This window comes from Myotis brandtii, unplaced genomic scaffold, assembly GCF_000412655.1.
Source record: "Myotis brandtii unplaced genomic scaffold, ASM41265v1 scaffold1040, whole genome shotgun sequence".
NCBI classification, from domain to species: Eukaryota; Metazoa; Chordata; class Mammalia; order Chiroptera; family Vespertilionidae; genus Myotis; species Myotis brandtii.
Window position 1 is genome coordinate 277,437 of NW_005353498.1, and position 17,180 is coordinate 294,616.

Sequence of the window (17,180 nt, forward strand, 5' to 3'; positions counted from 1 at the left end):
GGCACCCATCCTCCTGAGAAAGCCCTGGCCCTGGTGCCAGGAGGGGCGTAGCAGCATTTTTAAATAACTTGTCCTCTGTTTGTCTCTACTGTGTATCTCATGTAGGAAGACTGGCCTGCCTTGGACCAATGACCATTTCTAACTACAGACTCAGGGGCCTGCAATGATGACACAAAGTGGAGCCCTTGGGGCAGACTGAAGAGCACCAAGTCTAGAGACTATGGGTGAGAGTTTGCCTGGAGACCAGAGAATGAAAGACACGTGCCGGCCAGGGTGCCAAGAACATAGGAGGTGGGATGGGTAAAGAAAATGGGAAATGGCAGTGAGTCCCTCTACTGCTTTCGAGTCTGGTACCTGGCCTGTGGGCCTATCACTATCACATAAACACTCCACGCATGACTTAAAAGTCCCCAGAATTCTCAGAGGGCACCAGGGCCAAGGCTGAGTGAAATTGCAACGCCAGCCACAGCCAGGCAAGGTGGGATCTGCAGGAAACCCCTTGCTGGGAGCCATCTACTGAGATGCGGGTGGCAGTGGGGGAGCATCCTGCCTCCTTTCATGTCAAACTCAGCCAAGGAAGACTCCCACCCCTGACACCCCACCCCGAGCCCTTAACCAGTATGGAGATACTGGATCGAGGGGACAGACTCAGCTGCTGTCCCCACCCCTGGGCCACCCTGAGCCAACCTGAGAAAAGCTTGGTGGGGTGGGGAGGCCAAAGGGACTGCAAAGCCCTGGCCACATGTCAGCCAGGGGCTGTGTGGCACCTCTCCTTGCACTGAGGAGGGCCCTAAGCCCTGGGCCTTTGGGAGACCATCTGGGCCTGGAACGGACTCTGGCCCACAGGACAGGGCGGGAGGAGTGCTCCAGGCACACACCATAAGTGGACAGAGGAAACTGGGCAGAGGGGAGACCCTCTTGTTCCCCGTGCAGACCTCACAGCAAAGCTCTATTCTGGGCTGGTGAACGAAGGGGCCCTCAGCCCCACACTGTCCTGTGACAGTGGGTGGGTGGGCGGCGGTGAGAGAAGAAAGTGTACTGACCGCTGGGCGGTTTAGGCCGTGGAGGAGCAGGTTTCTTCGGAGGCAGAGCGGGAGTGTCCTGTTTACTTTTAAAGGGGTCATCGGAGAATCCTGCCCCTCCAAAGGACGAGGTGAAAGGACCAGAAGGTGGGGGCTGTAAGAGAGGACACGAAAGAGAGGCAAAAATAACTGTTAACATGGAGCAGCGGACTTTCACCGAGTCAGCACTCGAGTACCGAGAGCCTGGTGAGGCCCCACCCTCTGGGCTGTGAAACTCGGTCCCCACTCGGACCTTGGATCTCTCACAAGCCCCCACTTTCCTCCACCCTCAGTAGACAGGGTCCCCTGGTCTGTGAGGGAGAAGCCAGAAAGATCACAGAGTAGGTGAGAGCAACCCCATGTCATAATGGGTTTGTGTCACGGGAGGGTTCTCCCTGCCACACACACATCTTTCCTGACTCCAGGGTCCACTGGGCCTCCTGCTCATGCTTAAGATGTGCCCCACTTTCACCCCTTCATTCAGTGACAAGCAGCTCCAGACAAGGGTCAGAACCATTCCAGACCCTCACTGTGCCCCCAGGGGCCATTGCCCACCTAGTGACTCAGGTCAGAGCCTACCCTCAAATACCTGGCCCATCCCCACCCGTTGGCAGGGCCAAAACTGCCTCGGGGGGAGGGGAGGCTCTTAGCACCCCTGGCCCAGACCCTCCCTCAGCAGCAAACCACCCCATCATCTCAAACCCAAACAGGAGCCCATTTCCTCACAAAAGACATATACATAGAAGATGGGTGGGTGGGTGGGTGAGTGGGAAGATGGTAGGTAGAGATGACAGGTGGGTAGGAGGTCGGTAGGAGGTAGGTGGGTGTAAATCAAGATGACAGGTAGATAAGTAGATAGTAGGTAGAACTGACAGATATGTGGGTTGGTAGGTAGAGATGACAAGCAGGTAGGTAGGAGATAGTAGTTAGGGATGACAGGTAGTGGGTAGGTAGGTAGGTGGTAGGGAGAGATGACAGGTAGGGAGATGAGTAGAGACAGCAGGTAGATGGGTAGGCAGGTGGCACTGCATAGTCCTGGTGGTCATAGGTAACCTCCAAGCACTCTTCATCACACCCCCACAGCCTAATTCTTTGGCCTCATCCCTGCTGACTACCCTCCATCCCCTTCTAAGACTCCCTGGTACCTGCAGCCCCTTGGGCCCCCATTTCCGGTCCCCTGTGCATAGAGGGTCTCCAGCTGCGGAGCCCTGTCCACCGGAGCCCCTCTACTTCCTCGGAGACTGGCTAGACCTCACTGTCGCCCCCAGAGCTCTCTCCGACACCCCTCCCTGCCAGCGGTTCCTGCAGGTTCCCACAGGACTCGCATGACCACACCAAGCTAACAGGTTCCCAGCCCCATCCCACCTAACTGGGTGGCCTGGGGGCAGGCTCGAGTTCTCCTCTCCTCCAGGTCTGCTGAGAGCGAGTGCAGGTGATGGGACAGATGCCTGCTGGCCAAACCTATAGCAGCAGTGACTATCTACGTGCACCCTGACCTCGAGCACCAGCACAGCACCGGGCACAACACACGTCCACTGACAATTGGATGAGCCATAAACAGGCCAGCTCATCTCACACGACGGGCACCCCAAAGGGAGAAAATCACTTTCTACGGGTGTGGGGGACCACTTTTACTGAAACAGAAAATAACTAGAAAAAAAGAACAAGAAGATACATAGCTACCTTTTCGCTTTCCACAGTTTCAGATACCCCTGGTCAACTGCAGTCTGAAAATATTAAATGAAAATTTCCAGAAATAAACAATTCTTAAGTTTTAAATTGTGCACTTTTTTGAGTAGCATGAATCATCCCTTTGTCTAGTATCTCCATGCTATAAACACTTCCTGCCCATTTAGTCACGTAGTAGCTGTCTCAGTGATCAGATCAATTGTCGCTGTATTGCAGTGTTTATGCTCAAGTCAATTTTATTTTACTTAATAATGTCCCCAAAGCACAAGAGTAGTGATGCTGGCAATTCAGGTATAACAAAAAGAAGCCATAAAGTGCTTCCTTTAAGTGAAGCGGGGGGGGGGGGGGGGGGCACTTTTAATTCTTCCCCCAGTGGAACAGGCCTAGGGACAGAAAACAAAGCAGGAACACATAGGTGGGACTTTCTCAGATAAGCTGGACCCAACCACCACTGGAGAAGTAGGGAGAAGGGCCTGCCCTTCTCTGTGCTGTGCACTGCTCCTCCCCTCCAGGCTCCAAACACAGGGACAGGAACTCAGCTTCCTCTGTCTCCGGTATCTAGTCATAAACATTAGTCTCAGGTTGGGGACAGATAGCTAGCCCACAGGGAAGAGGGGCCCAGAAGGCTTCTCCACACTCGGCTGACTCCATTGGACACGCTGGTTCCTACCCCAGCACTCTGATGCGGCCTGCGTAGGAGATGCTGACTCTGCCATCACTTCCGATTGATTGATTGATTGATTGATTGATTGATTTATAATATACTTTTATGGATTTCAGAGAGGGAGAGATAGAAACATCAATGATGAGAGAAAACCATTGATCAGCTGCCTCCTGCACGCCCCCTACTGGGGATGGAGCTGGCAATACAGGCATGTGCCCTTGACCGGAATCGAACCCAGGACCCTTCAGTCCATAGGCCAATGCTCTATCAACTGACCCAAACCAGCTAGGGCCCATCACTTCCATTTTATACACAGGGAAACGGAGGCACAGAGAGAAGACAGAGCCTGCCAGTCACATAGCACCTCAGAGGAGTCAGAGTGGGAACCCAGGACATTTGCCTCCTGGGCCAGGGCTTCTGAGCCCTACCCTAGGCTCTAGCATCCTGTCGCCTCATGATAGGTCTCAGGCCACATTCTGGGCAGAGCATCACTGTCGTCAGGCCTCTGAAGGAGACACACGTGGATGTAGACAAGAACAGAGCAGGCCAAGGGGTCAGTGGGTAGGAGAAGTCCCCAAGGAAGATGGGGATCAGCAATGCCGCCCTCCCCACCCCACCCCCAGACTCATTTCTCTGCCAAGACCACCCTAGCTCCAAGTGAGTGGGGCTGCCAGGGCTGTGGCAGGGCAGAGAGGTGCCTTCTCCACAGCTGCTGCTCCCCTCTCCCAGGCTCTATGGCAGCCGTGGGCAAACTACGGCCCGCGGGCCGGATCCGGCCCGTTTGAAATGAATAAAACTAAAAAAAAAAAAAAGACCGTACCCTTTTATGTAATGATGTTTACTTTGAATTTATATTAGTTCACACAAACACTCCATCCATGCTTTTGTTCCGGCCCTCCGGTCCAGTTGAAGAACCCATTGTGGCCCTCAAGTCAAAAAGTTTGCCCACCCCTGCTCTATGGTCACTGTTCTTTTAGATCAGCGGTTCTCAACCTGTGGGTCATGACCCCTTCGGGGGTCGAATGACCCTTTCACAGGGGTCGCCTAAGACCATCGGAAAACACATATTGAATATATAATTACATATTGTTTTTGTGATTAATCACTATGCTTTAATTGTGTTCAATTTATAACAATGAAAATACATCCTGCATATCAGATATTTACATTACAATTCATAACAGTAGCAAAATTACAGTTATGAAGTAGCAACGAAAATAATTTTATGGTTGGGGGTCACCACAACATGAGGAACTGTATTAAAGGGTCGCGGCATTAGGAAGGTTGAGAACCACTGTTTTAGATACAAGTCAGGGAGTCTCTTAGCAAAATCTGTGGCTCAAGTTTCCAGAACAGGCTGCAGAGCATGGTGGTCAGGGGTGGGGTCTGGAAGCCCAGCCTTGCCACCTATTAACAGCCTCAGTGCCTCAGTCACTGCCTCTGTGAAGCTGACAATAATGACAGGCCCTAGCTCATAGGCTAAGGCCAAAACACAGGGTCACATGTAAATTGTTCCAAACGGGCTCCGGGCAAAGTTAGCACAAAGACAGTGTGGTTATTACCATGACAAAGATGTGGATGTGATTGGAATTCTTTTAGACGTCACAAGAATCTGTAAACACCTCTCAGCTCCCAACACTTTTGTCTGCTGCTGCCTGTCATTTGCAGAGTCTTTCCGGGGGCAGCAGCATGAGAACTGTGGTAGTTCTCTGACCTGAAGCTTAGCTTTAAAATGGGTGATTTAGGGGGTAAGGGGAAGAGATCAACCAAAGGACTTGTATGCATGCATATAAGCCAAACCAATGGACATGAAAAAAAGAATTTAAAAAAAATAAAATAATAAAATAAATAAATAAATAAATAAATAAATAAATAAATAAAATGGGTGATTTAGCCCGGCAGGTGTGGCTCAGTGCTTGAGTGTCGATCCAGGAACCAAGAAGTCACAGTTCAACTCCTGGTCAGGGCACATTCCCAGGGTTGCGGGCTCCATCCCAGAAGACGTTTCTCTCTCATCGATGTTTCTCTCTCTCTATCCCTTTTCTTTCCCCTCTCTCTAAAAATCAATTTAAAAAATAAAATTAAATAAAATGGGTGATTTAGGGTCTGTTGTCTGGAAAGAATGGGGTGGGGGCAAAGGAGACAGAGAGGTAGGGAACATTGGTGCTTCTGCCTCTGCTGTTTGTAGAACACACCCCAGGCCTGGGGCTCACACAATGTCACCACAACCTGAGACAAACATGCAGGAATCAAGGCCATTTTCCTAGTAGAGCAGCAGCACGACGGGCCCTGAGGCCCCCACAGGGACCCCAGTCCTGGTCCTGAGTGCTGGCAATGTATTAGCTCTGGGGATGGGGCGCAAAGGGATACCAGAGCCCTCTGAACAGCTCCCCGCAGTCTCTGGGTGCAGAGTCCCCTTGTCCAGCCAGCCCATGTGCTACAATAACTCTCCCGGCAGGCTGGGTCCTCTCTGCTCCCTCTTCTGTTTAAACACAATGAGCGAAGCAGCTTGCTCCCATGTGAAAGGGTTTCAAGCGTAAATGCCTGGTGCACCCACATAAGTGAATTATTTCACTTCTAACACTCAAAAGCCTGTGTCATTTCCAAATCCCATTTTTCACAACTTCAAGTTTCCCAAGAAGCCTCCTTTGGAAGCCGACTTGTTTCTCTTCAGGCTGTGACTTCAGGGAAAGTCGCTATTTTTGGAAGGGTTTCAGTAAAGTCAGTAGGGGCTCTATGGGCTGGCCCAGAGTGAAGTGTGCTAAGAGAGAGAGAGAGAGAGAGAGAGAGAGAGAGAGAGAGAGAGAGAAACTGACTACTATGAAAAAAAGCAGTTCTAAAAGAAATGTGTTTTGGGTTCAAAAAAACATCCCTAAATAGAAATGCCTAGCTTAAAAAAAACAAAACATGAAAAACACTCACTGGCTAACAACCAGCCAAGTATTTCATAGATGGCCTTTTTCAGAGGAGAGGTGTGAACTAATTAAGCTGGGGTCTTGTTTTTATTCTGATGCTCCCTGAAATCTATTTGGGGGAGTGTGTTTTGAAAGCCGGGTAACAGGCTTGATACAGTCTAGAAAAATCTCTCTGGGTCCGGGGACACCTCAGCTAGGAATGCAAGCCTGAAGAAGCTCCCAAAGGAATTGACTGGAGTCACATCACTGACTGTGACTTTCCTTCAGCCAAGCAGAGGGTAGATAACCCTTCTCAGATGGGGAAAAGCTGGCAATGTATTTTAAAAAAACAAGCCCACACACCTTCTCGCCACTGTACTTTCGTTTCCCTCAGCCTTTTATTTATATACATGATGTTCTTGAAAAACAGAAAGGGAACCAAAAGGGAAACACAGACCTACAAGCTTAGGGCTTGGTATTTAGCGGGACCAGTGGCACGAGATCAGGAGCGGATGGGATCGTGGAAGCAAAACAATGGGGTACTGGAGACAGTTTCCATGGCCCCATCCAGCTCCATCCCACACAGGGCTGCCAACAGGAAGGGGCGCTGGCTATGGAGTCATTAAGTGCACGTGTGTGTGCAGCCTGATGGGGACACGAGAACAAGGAGAAAGAAACTGGAATTTCAAGAGGGACAGTGCAACTTTAGGTTAGAACAGGAAGCCTGAAGGACCCAGGCTCAGAACTGCCTGGCTCTGGGGTCTCTGCAGAGTCTGCCTGGAGGAAGGAGGGGTGGCCGTTCCTGCCACTGGGGACCCCAGGCTGGCCATTCGGCATCAGCCCTCAGAGCCCACAGCCTCTACTGAGATACTTCTTGAAATGAGGGCCTCCGCTGTGCCCTGTCCTTGTCCTAGTTGGACCACTGCTAGTTGTCACTCCCTCTGCCTCTGGGGCCACCCTCCTGCAGAGAGATGACCCACAGTGACAGCTTGAGAATCCAATCAAACCCTTTCTTGGAGATGCTGCCACCATGTGGCAGAAGTTTTCTGATTTCAAGAGATGGTTTCCTGTCTGCTAAGCAGGGATGCAAGCTGAGGGCACAGCTCCACTCAAGGAGCGCAGGCACGTGTCACAGCCACTAAGCAACAGGCAAATGTGAGGGATAATCTCACACCCAGGTGCCTTCTGACCAATCCCAGACAGCACCCCAATAGTCCGGGTCACAGTGCTTCCATATGAGGGATGGAGGCCCGTTCCCTCCAGGCACTGGAAGAAGAGAGGCCGAAACAGCAGCATCTCTGGGTTCTCTCCTGCGGCAGTCGATGGGCACATAGACACTCTGCCTCTCCAAGCTGGATTTTTGAAGCTGGATTTGCTACCTCAACAGTTATGCTAGCGCGTTTCTTTGAAAACCTAAACAGCATCTCAAACGCTTCTCGGAAGCTGCGTACCACAATCACATGCTGCTAACCACAAGAGCTCATTGCCCAGACAATTGTGTGCTCCTAGGGCTGAATGAACATGGAGCAAGCAAGCAGGATGCTGCGAGGAGCTGGCGCAGTGAAGGTACTGGCGGGGACAAGCAGAGTACTCCTCAATGTGGGTGCATGGCTCCCACATCCTCCAGGGGCTCCCTCCCCAGTCCCTTCTGCACCATCTGGCTGTGAGCCTTCCCCAACTAGAACATAAGATAAGAGAATGGGGATGCATTCTGTTTGTGTTCCTCCCCTCCCAGGGATCAATGATACCTGGCCAGGAGCAAGAAGAATGAATGAAGAAAGCAGAGTTCTACTGCTCCATGGCCGTAGGCTGTATTGCATGAGGTTCTTTATCTATGAGAGAACCCCCTCACCTGTCTGGAGGGCAAGAAGGAGTAGAACACACAGGCCAAGACAGCACACCTAACGCTTTCCTTAATTCTTCAAAGAAATGCATGCTCATAGTTAAAACCAAGGCACTCTAAAGGTTCTAAAAAGAACAGAAGAGAGGCCGACCGCCTTTCCCACTTGGCAAGGTCAACGTTTTCTACTTCTTAGTTTCTTCTGAAATTTACCTCAGTAATCATGGGGTTCTACTACTAGTTCTGGATCTGTCCATTCTGGACATGATCTACTGACTTCTTGATACATTAAAGATTCAGCTCCTCCCCAAATCCCTCTCGAGACAGCACTCTGACACCATCTGGGGCTACATCCATAGTCAATTAATGTACCTACAGCCACAAAGAAATGATGTCCAGCCTGACGATGGCATGAATGTTGTCTGTCTTGCACTTTTCACCTGTGGATTTATTCACTGAACTCTTCCTTTCCAAACCCACTGGGATTCTGTCCACAGGCAGTCCCAGACACTTATCCCACTTCCTCCAGACACCTCCCACCTGCCAGCCTGTGGGGCCAGGGTTCCAGCCTCAGAAGGGATTGGGGAAGCACAGAGGAAGGAAAACGGTTCTAATCACAGTCACAGGAACTTTCTAGACCTTGTCCACTGACTCATGGCCTCATGGGAGGGTGCATTTCAGAGTTTGACAGGTACAAAGGAAATACATATGTGGTGTTAACTACTCCTGGCAGCCATGACAAGACCACCACAAGAGGCACAATGACCTGGCAGAGGCACAGGTGCTCCACGGGAGGGGCTTTACCTTGGACATCTGACTGAAGTCCGCAAAGCCCTCAGCACTATTGAAGGACCCACTTCCGAAGGGGTCTAAAGTTCCAAAGTGACCTGCAAGCAGCACCAACAGAGGCAGAGTTACAGGGCATCCCAGGACACGCCTCCTGGGGTCAAAGGAAAGTGTTGCCTCTCGGTACCCAACAGCCCTGGAAGCAGGAGATCACATTTGTTTGCTGGGGTCATGCTTCTGGACGGGGCTCTCCCACTGGTTCGGGAAAGGAGGTAAGAGGGAGAAGAGGAGCCATTCCACAGTAACCCACCACCCACAAGATTGATAGGAGGTAGTCACCTGTGGGTGGAGATTTTTGTTGAGCTTTCTCTTTGGTGGGGCGATTGCTTGGAGTAAACCCCCATGCCCACCTATGATATCAAACTCCACAACCAACAAGCCAGCAAGGCCACAGGACCAGGCAGGGCCTATTCCCTAAAGCAAAGGGGAGTCTGCAAATGCTCATTCCCCTTTATGCAAAAACCAGAACCTTGATCAAACTTTGGATTCTTTTAGGAAAAATTCCAAGGTACAAATCAAAGATTTATACAGAGGAATGAGTAAAGAGTAACCAATAAAGTTGGTGTTATTACAGAGTTAATTCCTACTGCTGAGCTTCCTTTCAGGAAGAATGCCAGCACTTACTTGGGAAGATGAACAGCTAGGGGGAGCTCTGGCTGAACTGCCTCTGGCGAGGGTTTGAGTACCACTGATTAATGACATAAACACTAAGGACACACCAGTTTTGGAAATGAAATCATTAACTGGGTGAGTTCCTTCCACTGCCTAAGGAAGAGTCAAAAGGAAAATAAGCCATCAGTCTCACCTGATCCTCTTGAGGAGACACTGGAAGATGAAAAAGGATCACTGGATTCAAAGGGGTCGAGCTGAGTGAAAGGAAAGAGGAAAGAGTGAAAAGCAGTTTGTTTATTGCCCCATCTATTCATTCAACCCACAAAATTTTCTTGACATCTACATGCACCATATCTGGTGCTGGGCTTTGGAGAGGGTAAAACCATTAAAATTAAACCCCAGCAGAGTAAAACCCCAACAGACTGATCCTTCCTGCAGATAACACCTATAAAGTCTTAACAAAATTAAATTTAAAAAAATAATAACAACCACCTGAAGGCTTAGGAAGTGAACCAAAGAAGGCAGGCTTTGGAGGAAAATTGAAATGTGGCAGAAAAAATAGTACAGTTGACCCCTGTACAACGTAAGTGTTAAGGACGCTGATCCCCCACATGGTTGAAAATCAGTGTGTAAATACAGTCCACTCTCCACATATGCCAATTCCTAACCACAGATCAAAATTATAGTTGACCCGTGAACAACTTACAAATTGAATAAGTGAACCCACGTAGTTCAAACCCATGTATAGTACAAGGTTGAGTTTTCCATTTTGACAGCTATATTTGAGAATATAGGGAGGCTAAGACTTCAATAAAAAATGCCATCTTTCGCCCTGGTAGGCATGGCTTAGTGGTTATGGCATTGGCCTGTGCACTGAAGGGTCACAAGTTCGATTCCTGGTCAAGGACGTGTACTTGGATTGCAGATTCAATCCCACCCTGGTCGGGGACCCAGGGGCATGTGCAAGAGGCAACTAATATCTCTCTCTCTCTCTCTCTCTCTCTCTCTCTCTAAAAATCAATGGAAAAGAATATCCTCACTCCTTGGGTAAGGATTTTTTTTTTTTAATGCCATCTTTCTGGCCTGAAGACCAGAGGATGGAGGCCTGGGACAGTCATACCCATGGGAAGGGACAGGGTTCCAGAAAAGAGAGGAAGAGCATGGAAGCCCAAATTCCATGTTCAGCTCTGCCCAAGTCTCAGGCTTACCCCTGTAGACTGAGAGCAACTTACAGGGAGTTTGAAGTGTGAATCTCACCAACTTAACAGCCTGGTGAAACAAAACCACTCAAGCTCTTTGGAGAAATGTAACAGAATCCAGTGTCCATAATAGAGCACCCACGATGCACGGGATACATTTCTAAATGATTCAACAGACAAGAACCAGAAAAAATGTAGCTAATTCTCAAGGGAAAAGACAATCAATGGAGTCAATCCCAACATGACCCAGCTGTTGGAATTTTCAGAGGATGACAACTTTAAAGCAGTGATAACTGCTCAATGAAATAAAGAAAAATACGCTTGAATAAAAAGATAGGGAGATCTTAACAGACAAATAGAAACTATACAAAAGAAACAAATGGAATTCTAAAACTGCAAAGTATAATTTCTGAAATAACTTCACTATGTTAGCTGAACAACAAAGGATAGAGAAAAAAGTGAGCAAAGTTGAAGACAGAAGAGTGGAAATTCCCAATCTGAAGGAAAAAAAAGAATGAAAAGAAAACAGGGCTTTAGGAATTTGTGGGAACATTAGCAAAAGGTCTAATACATGTATAACCATAAACTCACAAAGAGAAGAAAAAGAGACAATAGGGTAGAAAAAGAAAATATTTAAAGAAATAATGGCTGAAAACTTGCCAAACTTGGTGAAAGACATAATTTATAGATTTAAGAACCTCAGCAAACCTCAAACAGCATACATACAAAAAGAACATACATCCAGATACTTCACAAACTAATGAAAAGTGAAGGTAAAGAGAGGCTCTTTAAAGCAGCCAGAGAAAACATGATACATATAGGGGAACAACTATCAGAAAGACGGGTGGCTTCTCATCGAGGACAATGAAGGTCACGAGGCAGTGGAACAACATCTTAAAAGTGCTAAAAGGAAAAAATACTAGATCGGGCACAAAAACCCTTCCAGAATGACAACAAAGTAGATCAGTATTACAAGAGGTGCCAAGGAAAGTTCTTCAGGTTGAAGGAAAATGATAACAGAGGGAAAACAAGATCTTGAGAGAGGAATGAAGAGTGTTAGAAATGGTAAATCAATGAGTAAAAATCATTAAGACCACTTTTTTCCTCTTTAAAGTTTCTTTAAAACACATACAATGAAATAAAGCAAAAATTATAACACTGTTTTACTGGCTTTGTAATACACTTGGATGTTTTACATTCACAGGACAGCTATAACATGAGATGCCTACTAGTTGAGAGGAAATGGATAAATGGACCGAAATGGCTGCAAGTTTTCTACATTTTACATTAAATGACATAATATTAACTCCAAGTAGCCTATGAAAAGTTAAGTGTATATGGTTAATTCCTAAAGCAACCTCTAAAAAGTAAAAAAAAAAAAAAAAAAAAAAAGGCATAGTTAAAAGGCCAATAGATATAAGAAAATTCTAGAAAACTCTCAATCCAAAAGAGGGCAGGAAAGAGGGAACTGAGGTACAAAACAAAGAGGATTAAAAGAAAGCAAACAATAAAATACTAGATTTAAATCCAACCATATCAATAATTACAATAAATGTTAAGGGATAAGGGACTAGATTAGACACTCCATTTAGAAGGCAGAGTTTTCCAGACTGGATAGAAAAGCAAGTCCAAACTACATAGCCAACTCAAAAGATATCCTTCAGCCTGGCTGGGGTGGCTCAGTGGTTGAGTGTCGACCTATGAACCAGGAGGTCATGGTTCGATTCTCAGTCAGAGCACAGGCCCAGGTTGTGGGCTTGATCCCCAGTGTGGGGCATGCAGGAGACAGCTGACAGAAGCTCTCATCGATGTTTCTATCTCTCTATCCCTCTCCCTTCCCCTCTCTTTAAAAATCAATAAAAACATATTTAAAAAAAGAACCAACCCTGCCAACATCTTCATATACAAACATCAAGTAGGTTGAAAATAAATAAATAAATAAAATATGACGCAAACAGTAAGCAAAAGGAGGATAAAGTGGCTACTTTAAATGTGTGATAAAATAGTTTCAAGACAAAGATATAACCTGAGGAAAATAAGAAACCCTTTATAATGATTTAAAAAAAAAGGTCACTGCATCAGACAATAATTATACATGTACTAGAGGCCTGATGCATGAAATCCGTATAAGAATAGGCCCTCGCAGCCCCATCCGGATGGTTGTTCCGCTGTTCAGCTGTTCAGTCGATTTGCATATTACACTTTTATTATTATAGACTAGAGGCCCGGTGCATGAAAATTCATGCACTGGAGGGGGGGTCCCTCAGCCCGGCCTGCTCACAGTCCAGGAGCCCTCAGGGGCGGGAGGCGACCTGGCCATTAGGAGAAGGCAACGCTCCCATCACACCTCTGCTACTGCCACTGCTGGCAGCACAAGCCTCAGCCGGCCCTGGTTACCTGAGCCTCGATTGGCCCTGGGCGGCTGGGCAGCCGCCATCTGAGGCTTGCCTGTGCCTCAGACCAGCCCTGGGTGGCTGGGGGGCTGAGGGCGGGTCCGCCTGCACCGTGCGCCTGCCGTTCTCCCCTTCCCTCCGGCTGGGCTGAAAGGACAGTGGGACTCCGGCGGCAGGAGCCAGGAGCGGCCGGACCCGCCTGAGGGTCTGCCACCCCTCTGGGGCTGAAAGGACTGGGGGACTCTGGTGGGGCTGAGGGGACTGGGTGCCGCCATCTTGTGCCTATGGGTTCCGCCAGCCTTTGTGATGGTGTGACGGTCAATTTGCATATTCCATCTTTATTTGATAGGACAGGCACTTGATAATGCTTCAAAATATATGAAGCAAAACTTGACAGAATTAAGGGGGATATAAACAATTCCACAATAATTGGAGCTTTAACACCCTACTCTCAGCAGTTGGAAGAATCAGAAAACAAACACAGTGAAGACATAGATGACCTGAACACAACCAACTCTGACCTAACTGGCATTTATAGACCATGACACCTAATAACTGCAGACATTCTTCCTAAATGTATGTGATATGTTCACCAACACAAACCACAAAACAAGTTGCAATAAATTTCAGAGTCTCAACAAAAACATACAAATATGTTCTCTAATAACAATAGATATTAATTAGAAATCAATATTATACAATACCTAAAGGAAAAAAACAAGTATCTGGAAACAAACAATGCATTTTAAATAACACATGGTTCAGAGAAATCACAAGGGAAACTAAAAATATCTCAAACTGAATAACAATGAAGACACATATCCAAATGTGTGGGTGGTGTTGGTGGTATAGTGGTGAGCATAGCTGCCTTCCAAAATGTGTGGAAAGCAAGCTAAAGCAGTGTTTAGATGAAATGTGTAGCTTTAAACACATTAGATAAGAAGGTCTAAAATCAATGGCCTAAGGTTAGATATTAAGATGTTAGAAATAGAAAAGCAACGTACTAACCCAAAATAAATAAGAGGAAGGAAATAATAAAGGGCAAAAATCAGTGAAACAGAAAACAAACAGAAGAGAAAATTAACAAAGCCACTTGTGGAAAAGATAACAAATTGATAAAGAATAAGAGGACATGCCCTAGCCGGTTGGCTCAATGGATAGAATGTCAGCCTGCAGACTGAAGAGTCGCAGGTTCGATTCCGGTCAAGGGCACATGCCTGGGTTGCACGTTCAATCCCCCGTAAGGGGTGTGCAGGAGGCAGCCGATCAATGATTCTCTCTCATCATTGATGTTTCTATCTCCCTCTCCCTCTTCCTTCCTCTCTGAAAGCAATAAAAATATATTTAAAAAAAACAAAAGAATAAGAGGACAGCCCAGCCGGTGTGGTTCAGTGGTTGAGTGTCAACCCATGAACCCAAGAGGTCACTGGTTCAATTCCTGGTCAGGGTACATGCCCGAGTTGCGGGATTGATCCCCAGTAAATGCTGTGCAGAAGGCAGCCAATGGATGATGTTTCTTTCTCATCAATATTTCTATCTCTCTATTCCTCTCCCTCTCTCTCTCAAATCAATAAAAACATTAATTTTTTAATTAAGAGGACAGATCGTCAAAACCAAAAAAAAAAAAAAAGAATATTCCATGACAGGTCCGATAGAAATGTTACAATGAACCCCTGCCCTCAAAGAACTGTGGGTCTGATGATGCATACACAGGTCCATGGGAAGAAGAAAACCAAGGAATGTGTAAGTGGGGACAGAGATACAACCTAGAATACTAAGTGAGGCTACAAACCCTCACATAGTCACAAAAATTATTCATTCACAAAACACTTTTGGGCCTAATGTTGTACAAAACACATGGTTTGCTAGATGTTGGGGGGCGGGGGTCATGTTTGCCTCACACACTAAGTGCAGCCAGGCTGGTCTGGGCTTCCTCCCGCCGTGACTGGGACCCACAGAGGCAGTCTGACTCCAATGGCACTATCAGTGCTTTGCTCTAGGAAGACAGCAGGGGTGGTCACGTTGAGGCCAGGGTGGTGTATGGAAGTGTGTGGTGTGTTTTTTTTGTTTTGTCTTTGTTGGGAGACAGAGCAGAGAACCCAGCAGACGGGCCTGAGCTGAAGTAAAGGGACACAGAAAGGGACAGAGGAATGACAGCTGTTCAGAACACAGCTGCCTCCTGACTTGGGCTCCCTGGACCACTGGGATGTGACGCCCTGCTTCACAGGACAATCCTCACAAGGACCCACAGGCACAGCCACTCCCCCATCCAGGAATGAGCCCTGGCCCATGACCTGGCTGCTAGAGAACCACCTGGCCTCACACTGCCCACAATCGTCAGGCTTAGCGAGCACAGTTCAAAGGACAGAGTCCTGGCTCAATCCTAGGGGAAGACAAGGACAGGCTGCCTTCACAGGCACAATGCACACACAGGTACTCCCCCTTCCCACATCACTCACCTTTGAAGGTAAGGAAGGGTTTTTCGTAAATGGGTCTGAGGAAAACGGGTCATTCTTTGTATGTTTCTTAAAGAAGTCATCGGGGGCAGAGCCACGGAATGGGTCACTTTCTTTGAAAGGATCTCCTCCAAAAGGATCTACAGAGTGTTTTGGAAAGTAAGGAAAAGAATGCATCATGAATAAACATGTTTAGTGAAAGAAGCTAAATATGAAAGAACACATAATTGACTGATGCCATTTAGGTGAAATTCTAGAAAAGGTAAAAACCATAGTGAGAGAGAACAGGTCAGTGGTTGCCAGAGACCTAGGGGTTTGGGGGTGGGTGGCACAAAGGAACCTTTCAGGATGATGGAAATGTTCATTATCCCACACAACTGTACTCATTTGTCAAACCTCATCTCACCCTGGCCGGTGTGGCTCAGTTGGTTGGAGCCTTGTCCTAAACACCAAAAGGTGGCAGTTCGATTTCCAGTAAGGGCACATACCCAGGGTGCAGGAGGCAACTGACCGATGTTTCTCTCTCACATCAATGTTCCTCTCCTTCTCTCCCTTCCTCTCTCTAAATATCAATTTTTTTAAAAACCTCATATTACATACTTAAAATTGGTGAATTCTGTTGTGTATAAATTATACCTCTCAATAAAAGTCGATTTTAAAAATAATAAACAGCCGAAACCGGTTTGGCTCAGTGGATAGAGCGTCGGCCTGCGGACTGAAGGGTCTCAGGTTAGATTCCAGTCAAGGGCATGTACCTTGGTTGCAGGCACATCCCCAGTAGGAGATGTGTAGGAGGCAGCTGATCGATGTTTCTCTCTCATCGATGTTTCTATCTCTCTCCCTTCCTCTCTGTGAAAAATCAATAAAATATATATTTTTAAAAATAATAATAATAATAATAAACAATGTGGGCAAATCCATAGAAACAGAAAAGCAGATTAGTGGTTGCCAAGGCCTGGGGGAGAGAAAATGGGGAGATGACTACTAATGGGGATGGGATCTCCTTTTGGGGTAATGGGAATATTCTGAAGCTAAATAGAGATGGTAGTGGCAGAACATTGGAAATGTACTAAATGCCAGTGACTTGTTCACTTTAAAATTATTATGTGTTATGTGAATTTTACCTCAGTAAAAAAATAAAATAAAAAATATAGGCAAAGTGATCCCAATACCACAACCACAGTGTGTTCATTGACCTCAAATGTCTGGTGCGGCATGGTGACTAGAGAAGGGGGACAGCCACCATCACCAGGAAGGAACAAGACACCAGGCTTTCGTGCAATGCAAACGGTTGCCCTTCCCAATGTACACTGCTACCACTCTTGGAATGGATGGAATGAAGTCCTGCCATGTGCATGTACTGCACAGGACCCCCTGAAGCTGCCACAGGTGACATAAGCAGGCACAAGTAACTGAGTTGCTGTGGGCAACAATCACCGGGCTGCCGAGAGCTCCTTTTCTATTTCTGTTGGGAGACTGGCAACAAGGGCACCAGACTGTGAAATGGAGGGCCATTACTGCCCATT

At 47.1% G+C, this 17,180-nt stretch overlaps 1 protein-coding gene across 4 annotated transcripts in view; it reads right to left on the reverse strand.

Annotated features, from left to right (window-relative positions):
* The window catches only part of EPS15L1 (epidermal growth factor receptor pathway substrate 15-like 1), a 108,581-nt gene that overhangs the window by 15,892 nt on the left and 75,509 nt on the right, over positions 1–17,180 (reverse strand). For 3 of the 4 annotated variants that reach the window (XM_014538198.1, XM_014538189.1, XM_014538194.1), the window contains exons 19-22: positions 15,658–15,794; positions 9,800–9,860; positions 8,953–9,035; positions 1,044–1,176 (exon numbers count right to left, since the gene is read on the reverse strand). In XM_014538198.1, the coding sequence (XP_014393684.1) occupies positions 1,044–1,176; positions 8,953–9,035; positions 9,800–9,860; positions 15,658–15,794 (414 nt within the window). The remainder of the gene's footprint in view (positions 1–1,043; positions 1,177–8,952; positions 9,036–9,799; positions 9,861–15,657; positions 15,795–17,180) is intronic. The other variant, XM_014538204.1, reaches the window with a different exon arrangement.